General features: G+C 39.3%; 1 protein-coding gene across 2 annotated transcripts in view; it reads left to right on the plus strand.

The window, feature by feature from the left end:
- FAM185A (family with sequence similarity 185 member A) overlaps positions 1 to 16,479 on the plus strand; it is a 35,179-nt gene extending 18,700 nt beyond the window's left edge. Inside the window, exons 6-8 of one of the 2 annotated variants that reach the window (XR_010363424.1) lie at positions 4,620 to 4,715; positions 5,719 to 5,987; positions 6,985 to 7,121. Coding sequence is in view for 1 of the 2 variants with exons in the window: in XM_064421957.1 (XP_064278027.1) it covers positions 4,620 to 4,715; positions 6,985 to 7,119; positions 16,237 to 16,352 (347 nt within the window). In the remaining variant the exon portion in view is untranslated. Of the gene's footprint in view, positions 1 to 4,619; positions 4,716 to 5,718; positions 5,988 to 6,984; positions 7,122 to 16,236 lie in introns of those variants that run through there. The other variant, XM_064421957.1, reaches the window with a different exon arrangement.
- The last annotated feature ends 177 nt before the right edge of the window (positions 16,480 to 16,656 follow it).

Here is a 16,656-nt window from a genome sequence, read left to right on the forward strand (position 1 = left end):
ATCTTTTGAATGTAGGAAGGTTTCCTCAGGCCCAGACCTTGAAGACTTGTGCTGATGCTGTGAAGTGTAGTCACTCACTAAGCATGTTTCAGGGACCATCTCTAAGATGTGTTCAGGGACTGTAGCAACTCCTATGTTTCTAAGAGCTCTATACTAACATTCCTGGAAAATGAATGCAAGACACATTCTTATGGGTTAGTCATTAAACCACAGAATTAAATTAAACTTGCTATGCTGTTTTTCCTTCTCTTAAATAAACTCATAGGGTATGAAGACTGTTTAAATAAAGGTTTCTTAATATAGGAGGTAGCTTTTTCCATCAACAGATGATGATGATTTTCCTTAACTAACCAGGTTCAGCTTCAGCATTGAGACACTCTTACTGTTGGAGAAACTTTATTTTTCAGATATCAATTCTGACAGCACTAGATAGACTTCATCTTTTTCTAAAGAGCACCATGGTCCCTGGTGTTTTTATAGATTTTTCTAAAGGTAAAAGACTTTGAAGATCCAGACTTTCAACTCTAAAAATGTGAGAACACCTCCTGCTCAACCAGTTTGCTGAAGGCTTTGTCCCTTATTTCAGATGGAAGGGATCATGCAGTCCAACAGCCTGGCCAAGAGTTGGAGTGTCTGGTTTAGGGGCTCTTAAACACTCACAGGCTTGGGGCACAAGCTTCTGTGGGAACCCTGCTCCAGTGTTTGACCACTCTCTCTGTAAAAAAATCCTTCCTAAAAAAGAACCATTGCCATGCAAGGTTTCACCAGACACCAGGGAGAAAAGCTCAGCCCCTCCTTGTGCCCCTCCCCTCCCCAGGAAGCTGCAGAGAGCAGTGAGGTCCCCCCCCAGCTTCCTTTTCTCCAAACCAGGCAAGCCAGGTGGATTGGTTGTTTGGGCATTTTGGAGCAGAGTAATTTATTAAAAAGAGACTATGGCCTTTACAATTAATGGATATAATTTAAAACTGGGATAGAAAATAGATAATTAGTAGGTAAAAGGATAGCCTGGATAATTTAGTTAGGAGAGGAATTGTTTTCTTGAGAGATTTCTTTGCTTTGTGCATTGCATCATTCATTCTGCCAGGTCCCCATGGTGAGTATGGTCAGGACTGCTGAGGATTTTTCAGTAACATGTGCAATTTAGTGAATTCTAAATAATAGTGAGGTATATTTAGTGAATAAATTTCAGTTTCTTATAGTACTTTACATATGGCAGTTTTAGAACAATCAACTAAACCAAGAATTTTTCTTGGTTAGCTTTCTGTCAATAAGAAATACTAGATAGCTAGCCAAGCAGGAATTCAATCTTCATCACACTTCAGATACCTTGGAATTCCATGCATCCTCCAGTCTGTAATAAAATCATAATAAATATTTTGTGTTCCTATACAGATTGATTTTTGTCACTGATTTTACCATGAGCTAGGTCAGTCTTTAGGTGCTATTAGGAGAAGCATATTTTTGCTTAGATCTAAGTAAAGATCACTTGTGTTGAATCCTTTTCTTAGTGCTTGGCTGATAAAGTGAAGGGAGAAGTGATGCTAAATGTTACCCTTGTAGGCCTTTCACTTTTTTTGTGCAGTGTTTCTCAAGTTGTGTGACTTTGGTTTTATTCTTCAAGCTCTATTTATTTCCATAAAACTTAATAAAGACTTTTGTCCTTCCAAGGACACCTTGCTTCACTGTGCCCTTTTTTTTAATCTTTTTTCTCTAGTACCAGTAGATTCTTAAATAGCTAAAGCTGCACAAGACTGACCATCTGTTCCATTTCTAGTAAAAGGCTTTGTCCTTGTTCTCCCCTTGAAAAACCTGGAGAAAACCTTTTCCCTGTTAGAATTCAAGCTGCACATTTTTTCCTTATTTTTACCTTCAGTTATTCATATCCATATCAGCTAGCACTGGATATATATTTGAAAATAAATTGCCTTAGGTTTGATCTGTCATAACCATAAAATATGTATTGTGTCCATTACTATTTGTTATGTATTTTATGCTATCAGCCTATACTTCTTAGGATGGGGTCATTTTTTCATTGTTAAAATATTTATTTATTTAAATTTGGGAACTCTTTTGTGCCTCTTTATTTTAAATCCATTTTTGTTTTATTCCCCTTTATTTGTTAAGAGTTAGAGACACAAACTTAAAACAGGATCTTTATGGACTTGGCAGAAGTGATGAACAAGTCCATGTTTCTTGTTATTCTTAATTGTATCCACACACTTGTATCATATAATATCATATCTGTAACATCCGTTACATAAATCATATTAATTTTTTTTTCCGTAAAATGTTTCCTGTTACTTCCATAGATTGTTTACTGTACAGTTTTGCAGTGTCAGGTTTAGTGTTTGGTTTGTGCTGCCAAGTTCCTTGATGGTTTTGAAACTCTGCTGAAGTTTCTTCAGCCATAGGAAACTTTGTATTAGTGAGGTACTCTGGGAGTCAAAATCTGGCAAGTCACCCTCCCAAAACAGTGTTCCTCAGTGGAAAAGTGTTCATTTCCCTCAAGGTTGTTTTTGGCATTCCTGGTAAGTCTGTGCCCTGGTGAGCCTGTCCCTCCTGCCCTCCTCCTGCATCCTTTGTTCATGTTGATGCCTTCTGCCAACACAGTCCAGGCTCTCACAAAACAAGAATTCTTTTTATTTCAATATTTATTAATTGAAGACCTAGGAAAGAACACTTTGTTCAGTCTTGCAGATTGACAAAAGTTCTCTTCCCACTGGGAAGAATCTCACAGGAGCTGCTTTTGCATTTGAGAAGTGGGAAGAGAGAGGCTGCAGTGGATCAGAGCTGTCCCTCTGAAGCACCATCAGCTGGGGCTTTGTGCCCTGTTTGTGCTCTCCCTGGAGAGAGCTGCTGCCCTGTCACAGGAGGCTCTTCTTCCTGCCTAGAACAGATAAAGGGACTTATTATAGCTTCTGTTTGAAGCAGAGGAGTCAAAGGCTGGATGTTTCCTGTTTCTGTTGCCAGCAAAATCTCTCTCAAGGTTATGTGGAGTCAGTAATTGGCTGTTACTAAATTTGATGGGGAATATCTGCAAAAACAGCTTTTGCATGAAAACTTCTAGTGATCACTGCTTTAAAAGTGCATTTAAATGGTTGGTGCATGTCAAGTTTTCCAGTTCTAATGACTTTAACTTTTCAAATATTCTGAACAACCTTTTAAAAAATCATCAGTTAAAAATCAATATTTCATTTTCACTTAGACAAGCAAAACTCTTCATTATTAAAGAAGAGTTAATTTTCTTTTTTCAGATTTCAAACAGACCTTCTTTAGTACAGTCTTGAAATGGCAGAAGCATTCACATCCAATTCTAGTTATTAATGTTTTCTTTTTAGCCAAAGCCCTTCTCAGTTTCTCAGCTGACTAAGTATGGATTAGCTGGGATTTCTTTATTACTTTCCCCTCCAAAGAAATCAGCTTTAGCTGTAGGATAAAGATTTTCTTCTGTGTTTTTGCTGCTGTAAGCAATTCACTGATCTTTGGCATCTGTTCTTGAAATCTGGGATCAGGAAAGCTCCAGATGAGTTTACTTAGAGCTAAAACTGTATGGCAAGCATAAAACGTTAATATGAGACATCCTTGTTAATTAATCAAATTCATTCTTTCATTAATACTTTTTAAAATGGGAAGTTTTATTCAAGTTTTATTTTTTTAGCTACTTCTGAGAGTTTGACTGGTGGGTTTTTTTCTATGCATATTCAGAAGCCAGTCTCTGTCAGTACCTTGGGATTTCTTGCCAATATTTTAATTTCTAATATTGTCTCTAAAAATACCTCTCAGTAACTGCCTTTTGTTCATGTACCAAGGTAATTTTTTTATGCTCCTCTAGGTTTTTAAATAATTGCTTTGCAATTTTTATGAGATATAAGCATGTTCAGTAGTTTTAAAGTAAACTCTTCAGGATTTCACTTAATATTGTGGAAGTCTGTATTTAAAATGGGAATACATTGAAATAAAGACTACTCAAGCGTACACTTAAAGCTTCTGAAAGACTTCGTAAAAATGCTTCTTTGCAAAGTTTTATGATCATAAATTTCTGCTAATAAGGTATAAAAGAAAATTTAGGCCTCTCTATTCCAGGACACAGAAGAAATGCTGTTTTCCTGCAGATATTAAACATTTGTTGATAAATCAGATGTAGTGAATCAGGCTTTACAAAGCCTGTGTTCAGTTATTCTGTGTAACAAGAGCTGCAGTGAGCAGCTGCTTGGTTCCTGCATGGGGCAGCTTGCCTGGGTGAAGTTCTCCCTGCACAGGGTCTGAGCAAATGAACTCTTTTGGAAACTAAATGAGATCTTAATATTCAAGTTTTGTGCTTGATTTTCACACAAAGACATTCCTGTAGAAAGATGTGCACTGCATTTGGGCCCTTGTAGATGCAGAACTGCAGAGCAACAGCCTGAGGAGCAGAGTGTGCCCCAGCTCTGGAGTGGGGAGATAGAATAACAGCTTTCTGAAAAAGTCCTGAGTGGGGGATGACAGTTTGTAAATTATTATGATACTTCTCAAACACAGAAGACTTGATAAAAATCAGTTTGAGGTATAAAGAAAGATTCTGGCAAATGTTTACTTAAAAAGAGTGAATGATGCACAAGTTCTTTTCTTTTGTTTTTTAGATTCATCAGATGGAAGTCTAAAAGCTTCTACATATCACGGGACAATAGATGTTTATGTCAGTCAATTAAGAAAAGTGGATCTGAAATCCCAGAAAGGTTAGCAAACTAAATTAAATATTTTTTCTGGCGGATTTTGATGTAAAAGAAAAGGAGATAAGGGTTTGTTTTGGGGCTTTTTTATCTCTCTGTAAAAAAATCACTAAAATGTTACTAAAATATTATTAAAATACTTTATTTATTAAAATACAATAAGCTCTGTAAGGGACAAGAATACTTAAGATGGACTAAATGTGTTTGTGTTTTTCAATGTTTTTGGTTTTTTCTGGCAATATGCCCAGCAGAATTCTGCAGAGTTGACTGGGGTTGCAGTGTTCCTTTGCCTTGAACACAGTTTTCTCCATGATGCTGTATGTGCAGTGATAACTTGACACACATACATGTATTTTTCTTGCCTTTTGACTGAAATGTCCTAGTATGAAAATTTGAATGGAGAAAAACAAAAATGGGAGAGCCTTATATTACCATTTTCCCTTCATTTTCTCTCCTGCTTACTTGCTAAAATTTCTCTTCTTAGTTAAAAGCTCACACCTAAAGTTGAATTCATAGTTTTGCCATTCTGAACATATGATGCTGTAAATTACAGAGCCCTGAGTACATCTTGTTAATCCTAGTTTGGGGAAAAAAAAACACCAAAAAACCCAAAATGCAAACAACAACAAAAAAATCCAAAACAAGCCAAAACACACTGCAGCATTTCTACACTTTATTTTAATGTCATGTCAGACACTTCAGGTGGTTAATTTAAGTGTGGTATTTGGTCCACTTCTGTCTCCTGTGAAACAAAGCCTGTGCCCTGTTAAAACCTAATGGTTTCTCAAAATGGGACTCATGGTGTCAATGAATTGAAGTAATTTGTGCATCCTTCTGTACAATCTATTTTGGCTTCATTAGTACAAAGAAGTTTATTTTTATATTATTTCTTTAGTATCGCTTATTTTGCTAAGTTAATGTCTCTCTGAGCTAGAAGAAAAGAGGAATGTATTTAATAAAAGCTAATTAATGTTATTTTCAAAATATTTTCTACCATCTCTTCTGGCAGCACAGTTTAGTAAAGGCAAAGTTGAAGTTCTGTTTCTGTTTACCCTGTAAATTCAGAATAACTGCTGACAGCTGCAGTGTAGAAAATGTCCCACTTGTGATAAATGAGCTGCATGCGTGTCGGGTTTTATGAGTCATCACTGAGCAACTCTCCAAAGAGGACCCAAAGATGAAGACCTTTTCCCTTGCTTATTCTAAGGCTTTTGTGTATCCAGCAAAATGCAGGCCTAAATTATACTGGAAGTTATTTGTTCATCAGAACTGTCACAGGCAAGTGATTCTGCTGTGTCTAAATTGCTTAGCCAGGGTTGCTTTCTGGTGCTACTCAGCTGTGATTCTTACCATGTTCTGCTGAAGCTTCTGGGATGTATGTCAAGAAACTGTTTTATGTTTTTCTAAATGTTGAAATTGAGCAAAAACTAAGGAGCACATAAAAAGGAAGCGTATTCTGAATTTTTCAGGTTTTTGATCTAATGTGTAGGAGAGAGCTTTCAGACTTTGTGACTGAGTTATTCCAAAGATGACTAATGTGGGCAGGTTGGAGGCCCAGTGTCTGCCTTTGGTCTGATGCATAGATGCACATATTTAGGGGAAGCAGCAGTCAGAATTTCTGGTTTTAATCTCAAAGTAGAATTATTCAGGCCACCAAAGCTGCAGTTTTGCTACTAGTTTACATTTTAGTGATGCATAGTCTAAGCTGATAAATCAGTTTTGAGACTGCATCTGTTGGAGGATGTGAACAGCTGCCCTAAGCAGTAAAGCAAAGACAATTGCTAGAGTTCACAGTAAGTGAGCAGAGCTCATCCTTCCAGAGGAACAATTCTTTCATCTTGTGCCACACAGTGACTGGGTTATTTGTCAAGTCTGATGCTCTGTCCTTGCTCTGGAATGTCAATATACAACTAGAAGATGAACTTAAAGTCATAATGTGAGATCTATTATATTTACTTCCCCTGATAATTCCTGTAATAAGATCCTCTACCAAGACATTGCTAGAAGTGTATGTCACTATTTATTTTCCTGTCTGTGAAGGAAATCCTGTGATACCATTTTCTATATGTAACATACTCTGTTTATGATAAATGAAGATACTTTCATTTATCCTTTCAGTGACCAAAAAAAAGAGGTTACTGTTTTTGAAGACTTTAAAAAAAACCTGACAAAGCACAACCAAATGATGATTTGATTCAAGTTAGTGAAATAATGGACTATTTCATGCTTTGATCTCAGGGCTAAACTAACTAGCTTTCACTTAAATTTCTACCAGGTTCAATTACAGTCAAGGTACCTGCATCTCTCAAAGCCTATTTAGAGCTGTCTGGAAGAAAAGTGGATGTGAGCTCAGAGATCCAGTTAAAAGAAACACAGAGTGCCTCCAAAGATGATCATGTAACTCTGAGTGGTAAGGCTTACTAATCTTGGCTTCCAATAAATGTCTGTCTGGCCTAAGTCAAAGGCATCTACATTTCTTTATTAGTTTATTGCCCTTGGCAGCTGCGTGTTTAATCTGCTTCATGTTCAGATGTTTGCTTGTGCTGTTATACTCCCCATGTTACTGGATGACTTTAAAATTTTGTTTTTACATTCACATGACTTGTGAATATAATCAACTTCTTCTAACAAAAGGCTTGGAGCCAAATTTCTCCTTAGTTTTAGTCCAGTGGATCTGTGGGAGACAATCCAGAGCTGAATTTGACCCATTGCTTTGTTGGCTTAGAAAGTCACATAGACTTTCCTAGACAATCTATTATATTAAAAATATAACAATAAAAAAGAAATCTGTCTGTTTCTGAGTGAAAGTGGGGAATGAAAGGGGTATATGGCATATTTATAAATGTACAGTAGTGCAGGATAGGCTGAGAAATGATGAGTGGGAGATGAGAAGAGCAGAAGAAACTGGAGCTGGAGAAATAGAGAGAGTACATGGAAAGGTACCTGCAGTTACTGCAAGTATTCTTGTAAGGCATTTAAAACAGAACTTAGAGTCCCAGGTCTTGCTGTTTCCTGCTTTAGGAAACAGTTGTACAATTCTCTGTCAGGGGGTGTATTTCTCTCCCACACTCCAGATGTGGCTATCTAGAAGTTAAGGCTGTTGCTTTTACCAATTACACAGTTTGCTCTAGAGAAAACATTAACTTGGTGTGTCTGAGGCCTCCAGCTCTGTGTTTGAATGTGTTATGTCAGTGTGACCTGCTCTGATAGCAGATGGGGTAAGGCTTTGAGTTTTAAACCTAAGAAAATATGCATAAAAACTCTTTTCCTCCCCCATGTAAGATGGGGATCTCAGAGTCAGGAAAACATTGGAAGTGTAATTATATAATTTTAGTATGTAGCCTGCTTATATAGCTCTTCCTGCCTAGGAACAGTAACTAGCACTTAAATTTAGTAGTGCTTATTAAAAACAGTTTGTATAAAAACCATAATTAGAGGTTGTCAGGCTAGAAATCTGTGGAAGGACCCCAGATTCTAATGAGACTCAGTGTAATGAATCACCTCCGCAGTAAAACAAAAATTCACTTCCTCCCAGTGAACGAGGACCACCAGCCAATCAATCATCTTGCTACTTTGGCAACATTCAAGATAAGAGTGGTGTTTCAAATATACACAGCTGAATGACTTCTCTGGTTTCACAACCCAGTCAGTGTTTGTGTGGGACAGTCATCACTGAAGCAGATGCAATTTTTCAACCCACTGTTCTGTATGGAAACCATCTTGGCACTTGAGGCCAGAAACAGGAACTCTGATTAGTTAACTCTCAAATATACACGTCCCAAAGGCACAGACATCATCAAGAATTATGCAAAGGCAACAGCATTAGGCCAGTGATTATCAGTTGTTTAAAGAAGTTACAGCATTACATAAAAAGGGAAATACTTCCTCCTTCTATTTCTCTTTTCCTTACAGTGTATTCTTTCTGCACTTGCCCCCTTACTATCAACAATTGCTTCTCCCTAAACGTGATATTTGGTAATTTTCTAATACAATTTCTCTCTCCTGGGAGCATTATTCAGTGTTGAAGTTTCAGGTGCAAGGTCCATAGCTGTCCTGCTGTTGTGACTGAAGAAATGTAAAATAGAGAGTGAAGAGGGGCTTTGCCAAGTGGTTAAAAACTGAATCACAAGAGCATGGTGGTTTAAGAGTTTTATGCTTTTGACTTCAAAGATTAGTTTAAAAACAGATGATTTTTCAGAAAATCCAGTTCTCATGTGAATAATATGGGAACTGTGACCGTTTAGGAAGCTTTACTTGCCTCTGGGAGTCTTTGAATGTGTTAGGGAGAAGGCTGTCCAGTGGGAAGACAGGGCAGAGTTCTGTGACTTGGGTAAACATGCACTTATTCCTACACTTATTCCTGCTCTAGGAAAGCCTTCCCTCCTGCTTTAGAGCAGCTGTCATGTGCACCATCACCCCCCTCCCACACTGAGGGGGTCAGCACAGCTCAGCCCCACAAGCACTCACATCCAGGGCTTTGCCAGCTAGCCAAGGAATAGAGTGGGATTTGGTGAAAGTAAGGTGATGGAAGTCTGGAGTGAGTGCTCTAGAGACAGAGGGTGAGAGTGTGGAACTGGGTTTGTTCTTTTAGGAAAAGGGGACTTTCCCACAAAACTGAGACACTTGCTGAGAAAGGGAGGGAACTAGAGAGCAGTGACAGGGAGTTTGTATTCTTTGAAGTGATTTGCAAGGGCAAGGCATCTGTTTCCACTGGCATCAGTGGGTAGTCTTGAAAGCAATATGTATGCTATAATGAAATGTTACAAAAACAGAGTTCATGCTAAGCACTGGTCCAGCTTCCATCAGTGGAAGTGTTTGGCTGCCTTTAGAGTTCTTGAGTAATTCCAGTAATTTCTGATTGTAGTCATGTCAAGGTGTTCTTTCTTTTCCTTGGCAAGAAGAGAAGCCCTTCCTGCTCAATGTCTGCCTTCTCCCTGTTTCCAGGTGTGCCTGTGTTCTTAAATCTTATGCCTGTGGAGGTAATCAACTGTAGGTACTACATGTGGTAAGAGAAGGAGTAGCAGGCTAAAAAGTGTTAAATATTTAAACAGAAAATGAATTTAAAAGACTCTTATGTCAAAGGAGTTGCAGACATGTTGAAGGTCAAGGTTAAAGTTCATATTATTTTGATTTACATGCTTTTTAGGCCATTTTCCAATAAGTTAAGTTCTAAGTACAAAGGTAGGAACAATTACCTGTGTAGTCCCAAGAGGAGCAATATTTAAATAATATCAGGAAACAATAGTGTTACACCATTGAAAACAAACAGCATATTAACATGATTGTTCTGCAAAACTCAAAATAATCCTTTGGCTTTACATGGCATTAGTAATATTTTACTGAAATGTGTCCAGTTTTGAGAACTGTGCTTCCAAACTGTAGAGTCTCTAAAGGAGAACATCTGATTAACAAGAGAAGACTGAAAAGCTCTGGTTTTATCTCAAAAGAGAAGACAAAGGGAAAAGAAGATGCATTTTTCTAGTACATAAGAAGTTGCTACAGAGAAATAAGGAAATAAATTGTTCTGTCAAGTGGCAATAGGACTAAAAATTATAACTGATGGTAAAGGAAACTTAGCTAAATAGCAAGTTAAACTTCCTTGTAGCACTTGTCTGGGGGGCAGTAGGATGCCAGTACTGCAGGTTGTGAGACCAGGTGATGTGAGCATCTCAGACCAAATTTAGTGCTGCCCCAGGAGGGGCTTTCAGCCCTGTTTGCTCTTGTCCCAGCTTGATGTGACCATCTGCTCCCACCCCCTCCACAGGAGCAAAGGAAGGTTATCAGGCATGTGGGTGGATGAGGACTGAAAGAAATGCAGCCACTGGACACACTTCAGCCATTTTGGTTGCCATCTTGTGTGTTGACCACTGTGAACTTGCTGGAAAATGTCTTGCAGTCATTCAGGGACTTATTTGAATCCTTGTAGCAAATGGTGTCAATTTCCAAACCTAATTGCCTGGAAAATAAACCATGTAAATCTCATCTCTGAGCGATGCCAGGGACTCGCCTGATTTTGGATGTTTCTCCATCCCTGCCCCAGTTCTAGTGCCGAGTTCATATCCAGTGGCAACCTTTCACCTGATGCCATCTGCTTGGTGCTGAGGAATCTTTTAACTTTGCAGGCACTTCATCTGGTTTGCAGCAGCTGTGTGAGTTTTACCATGGCAAAGGTCCCACCATGTCTCAGGTGCTCCTCGGAGGCTGTGGATGGTTGTTGTTGTTACTGTGTCCCTGGTTTTACCTTCTCAAGTGGCAAACCTCTCTGTGTTTTTCTGCTCTTACACAAAGAGCATATGCTTTGGGAGTTATGGTCTTCTCCCAAGCTGAGACATACTTGCTCGCAGTTGTTGTCAGCATGACAACAATTGCAGCAGTTAACAGGACTTTTAGGTTTTGGTACTAATTCCATCCTGGCTACAGCACAAGAGCTTTGCTGAGCCAGCTGAGAGCAGTGTTCCTCTGAGCCATACCTCTGGTGACCATGCAGGTAACAGGACTCTCCCATGTTAATTCATGCTTCCCTTAGAGGTGAATACAGGACATGCAGAGGAAATCCCCCATTGACTTCTCTAATTCCTTTTCCCCTGTGAAAATTTTCACATTGCTTCTACCTTCTGGGTTGATCAAGTATCCAATTATTCTTTTAAAACTGCAGAACTTCTTAGCTGGCCTTCTTCCCATGCCTCTGGAGAGTCAGCCTGTCTGTAATTACCAGATTCCTTTGAAAAGATGGGCATTGTCACTTCTGTTCTATCTCTGACTTTTCAGGTTTCTCTTACTGACATCCTTCAGGTCTTCTCATCCTGCCTGGTTCTCCCCATAGATTGTGGTGAGAAGTCCCTTTCTCCTTACAACAATCATTCACTCAGGCATGCACTAAAATATTACAATTTTCACATCTGCCTGATGCTCCCTGCTGGAGCAAAGGGGATCTAGACAGATGTTTCCTGCCATCAAGAATAATTACTTCTCACTGTTCACTCAGTGGTCCCTGATACAGTAGTGCTGGGAGAGCAGCCTATGGAATACTGTGGCCTTCCCTTTAGGATTGCTTTAAGGCCAGTGTGCCAGAGGGGGCTGATTGCATGAGTCTCTTGTACCATGCACAAAGCTTTATGGGTGGATGTGTTTAAGAGTCTTTATTATGAGAAATTCTGTATTGTTTGCTCCAAGGTAGTATCTGTGTTTTTAGCTGCCTGGAGTTCAAGGGTTGAATACAAACACAGCTGAAGGGGCAGTGAATAACGTGAGACCAGCAACTTGCCTTTAAAAGGGAAATAACTGAAAGAGCTTGTATTATGTCAATCTGCTGAAACTTCAGGTTTTATCTGAAGCTTACCAGCTGCACAAGTGCTCCCAGTGTGCAGCTGTCTTGGGTTTGTTGCAGTCAGCATTGCAGTTCTGATCCCAGGAGTAACACTATCTGCTGTCATGCCCTCCCCTGTTTAGTCTGTTCTCAAGGCACTTCAGAACTTTCCTTCTTTCTTAGAAGCAGTTTTTATTGACTCTTGGCCACTAGAATTGAGTGGGAAGAGCTTTGTTTTATAATGTCCCTCTACACACTGCCCTCTGTGAAGCCTTGATCCTTAAGCAATATCTTTAAAAAAATAAACAAAGACCCAGGTTGTATCTGGAAAAGATTACATTCCTTCAAGTCAAATAGAAAGTTCATCCAACTTTTATTAAACACATTAGATGAGATGCTATGCTACAGATTTTTATTGGTTTCAGCTTGCATTCAACTCAAGCTGTTCATAACCTTTTGATGTATACCACAGTCCTAACGCTACCAATGAACAACGCTTAAAATATGATCCTCTTGTGTTTTGTGGTATGAAAATAGAGCTCTCAACTTCTCCAGTCTCCAGGAAGGCAAGTAAATAAACAGTGCTTGACTGTAAAGTTTTGCAAAGGTGTTACCTTCCTTTAAACACCACACACTGGGGAGGAGGAAAAAACACACCCTTTTTCCAGGGCTTTAAATTGAAAGGTGTACACAGCCTAGCAGTGTATCTGTCTTCTCCTGAACTCGTGCTGCTGTCTTGACTGGTAGATTTGAAATTAATTCCCCCCCTATTCTCAGTCCAGGAGGCTGTTTGCTTTTGTGATTTAATCAAGCTAGTAAAGTCTTTGTCAAAATCCACGTAGGTTCTCTTGGTATTCAGAGTACAAGCAGTGAGTACAGTTAAGTCCCAAGCGGTGATCAAAAGGTCTCCAACTAAACCTTGTTGCTTGATTAGTGCCTCATACAAAAAGCTATTGAAATATAGGAAATAATTTTGAACCTCCTACTAGTGATGGGCTTAATAACCTTAATATTTGCCTCACAGGCAAATTTCCAGAAGTATAAGGAACAAAACTTTTTTCTGCATTCAGATAGCAAAAACAAAATGAGAAACAGAGCTCAGACAAACTCAGCTTTAAAATGGTGCTTGTAAATTCGTTCCTGTGTTCCCTAAACTCTTCTTCAACTTTTTTGCCAAGGTGTAAGCAGTGCATGAAACCATTTACAGCATTGATTCTGTGCTTCAGTGTTTGTTTCTTCCACAGAAGTACAAGCCATAGTCACAAAAACATGAGAGAGAGGAACTGGGACCAAGCACTCCAATATGCACCTTCTGGAAATATATCTCTGCTTTGCATTTATTGTGTTCTCTCTCCCTAGCAGAAAAAGCTCTATTTTTAGTGTTCTACAGCTCTGTTAAAGGATCAGATGAAATTTTCCTTTATGCTACTTTGTTCAATTTCTTGTCACCTCGAGGCTGTTTCCTGTTTAAGAACCAGACTGATGAAAAGTGCTATGTATGCTTAAAAGACAGATTCTGCTTTATGTTTTGTTCTATACACTCTAATACGATACTATTGAAAATCAGTGATTCAGGAAAGCTTTTAGGAACTGAACTTTCAAATTTTAATGGATTCCATATACAACACATTAGTCCAACTTGGTGATTCATCACAGATTCAAGTCTGCAGTCAGATGAGTAGAGGATTCTGCTTTACTGTAGGCATGGTACTGACACTGAGTGTGGTTGAGACTGTTGCTGTCTGGAGCAATGAGGAGTGCAGAAATTGTACTAAGACATCCCCCTGGAGACACCTGAAGGCATGTTGTAGTCTGATAACAAAGGACACTGAAGTGACTCTGACATTGTTGGACTCCTCCGAGAGCTCTGTACTTCCAAACCATACTCAGCCTGTTGTGAATTGCTGTGGGCTTGGCCCATAAACTTAAATGAATCCCACTTAGAGCTGCTAAAGCACTGAAACACTATTGAAAGGTTCTGGCACACAGGCCTGAGTTGTGGAAACCAATGCAGTGATGTCAGTTGGAGTTTTGCCACTGTTTCTGCTGTGGCCAAAATTTAATTTCAGCTGTGTTACAGGTCAGAGCAGAGCGGAGCATGTTTGCAAAATTGGTTCAGAATCTGCTTCCCTGCCATACCTCTTGCTATTCCAGGCTCAAATTATTCTAAACTTAGAATACACACAGTTAAATGAACACTAAAGCAATAATAAATGATACTTTGCAAAGATAAACCAAAGTGAAGGTTGATCTTGTGATAAGGGCACTGATTTGGGACTTTAAAGATCCCAGTTTAATTCCCAATATGGACACAAATCTTTTGTATAAATTTGGAAGGTCACTTATTCTCTTTTGGCCTCAGTTTCTTAATTATAAAATGAGACTGAGTTGAACTCTCTTCTTTGTTATACAGTGAGCTTTTCAGAGCATGACTGTGAATATGAAGTTAATGTGAAACATGTAAGAAGACAGATACCTCAGGGTTGTGGGGTTTTTTTAGGCCATTATCATAAGGAAATAGTAATAGTAGCAAAATGTCCAGGCATCTGGACAATCAGGTCTTACCACGTCCCTTAAAATCCTTGAAATTATTTATCCAGATCAGTATCTCATGAAGAATCATGGTTTAACCAGGACTGGCTAATGAGCACCAGGTTGCCACTCACACCCCATGGGGGAGACAAGGAGAAAAGTAAAAGTGAGAAGAGTCATGGTTGGGATAAAGAGACTTTGAGATTAAGACAATTTGATGGATAAAGCAAAAGCTGTGCACACAAGCCAAGCAAAAGAAGGGATTCTTTCACTACTTCCCAGGGCAGGCAGGTGTTCAGCCATCCCCAGGAAAGCAGGACTGTACCTCATGTAACAGGTACTGGGTCAGACAAATGCCATCACTCTGAATGTCCCCTGCTGCTCCTTCTGCCAGCTCTGATACAGAACAGGACACCATACAATTCAGAACATCCCTTTGGTCATTTGGGGTCAGCTGTCCTGGCTCTGTCCCCTCCCAGCTTGTTGTGCACCCCCAGCCTCCTCACTGGCAGGGCAGTATTGGAAGAAAAGGTCTTGATGCTCTGAAAGGGCCACTCAGAAATAACAAATTTTATATATTATCAACACTATTTTCATCAGTGTTGGTCCATCCTAGCTACTATAAAAAAAAAATAACCCTCTCCCAGAGAAAACCAGTACATGTAGGGTTTGTGTGGCAAGGTTGTGGTAGTGGGGGTGCTCTAGGGGTGGCTTCTGTTAGAAACTGCCAGAAGCTTCCCCTGTGTCCTGCAGAGCCAGCACCAACCTGCTCCAAGGTAGACCCACCACTGGCCAGGGCTGAACCCATTAGTGATGCTGAATAACACAGTTAAAGTGGAAAAACCCTACTGCACACCAGCAGCTGGAGAGAGGAGTGAAAATATGTGAGAGAAACAGCCCTGTGGAGGTGTGGAGGCCAGTGCAGAAGCAGGGGCAGGAGGTGCTCCAGAGGCCAGAGTAGAGATTTATCTGCAGGGGAGCAGAGATTGACCTGCAGCTTGTGGAGGGCTCCATGTCAGAGTAGGGGAAGAGCATCACGAGCTCTCCTTCTGCAGAGGAAGGAGTGGCAGAGATAATGTGTGAACTGACCCAACCCCATTCTCCATCCCCCTGTGCCTCTGATGGGGAAGAAGTAGAGAAATCAGCAGTGAAATGAAGCCTGGAGCAAAGGGAGGGGTGAGTGGGATATGTTTTTAAGATTTGGCTTTATTTTTTATTATCCTTCTCTGAGTTGATTGAGAGTAAATGGAATTAATTTTTTCCCCAAGTCAAATCTGTTTTCCCTGTGACAGTAACTGCTGACTGAACTCTCCCTGTCCTTATCTTGATCCCTGAGCTTCTTGTTATGTTTTCTCTACCCTATTCATTGCAGGAGGAGAGTGGTAGAGTGGCTTTGGTAGGTACCTGACAGCCAGCCAGGGTCAACCCACCATAACACGTTTCTTAGCTTAGAATAAAAAGTGCAGTACCATATAATAAAAACCACTACTCTATTGTAAAGATGAATTATGGGAAAGTAGATTAATGTAAAAAAACTGTATCAAGAAGGAAATGTCTCTGCTAAAAGTACACAAATGCTACCAAATAAAAGTGCTATAAGTGCTTCCAGGGAGCTTGGAAAAAAATGGTAATGTGAAGATGATATGTTTATTGTGTGTCAAATTAAACTAAGACAACTCTCTTTTCCAGGTCACATGAATCAAAGGGATGAAACAGACAAATGGATTAAGGCTGACACACAAAATGGCAAAGTGTGTCTTAAAAGCCAAAGCTGGATCCAGTCTGTCAAGCTGAAGAGTTCTTAAAGATGAAATAGCCCAAAGAGATTAAATCAAGAAACTACAAAGGAACATTTCTGTAAAATTATGAAAAGTTTTGGATGAATATTAATATAAAAGAGAAACTATTAAAAATGAGAGCATTTTAACCCAAGATTTGCCTGTGACAGTGCTGGTGCTAAACAGTCTGGTTTACTTTTAGTGCCTTTTAGGAATGAGATGATCTTCCATATTCAGAATTCATATAACTTGACCCATTTACCCTATCAGTTTAAAAGCTGGTAGCTTTCAAACAAAAGTTTGGAGTTGTCATTTAAAAATTTAAAAAAGC

This window comes from Passer domesticus, chromosome 5 (genome assembly GCF_036417665.1).
Source record: "Passer domesticus isolate bPasDom1 chromosome 5, bPasDom1.hap1, whole genome shotgun sequence".
NCBI classification, from domain to species: Eukaryota; Metazoa; Chordata; class Aves; order Passeriformes; family Passeridae; genus Passer; species Passer domesticus.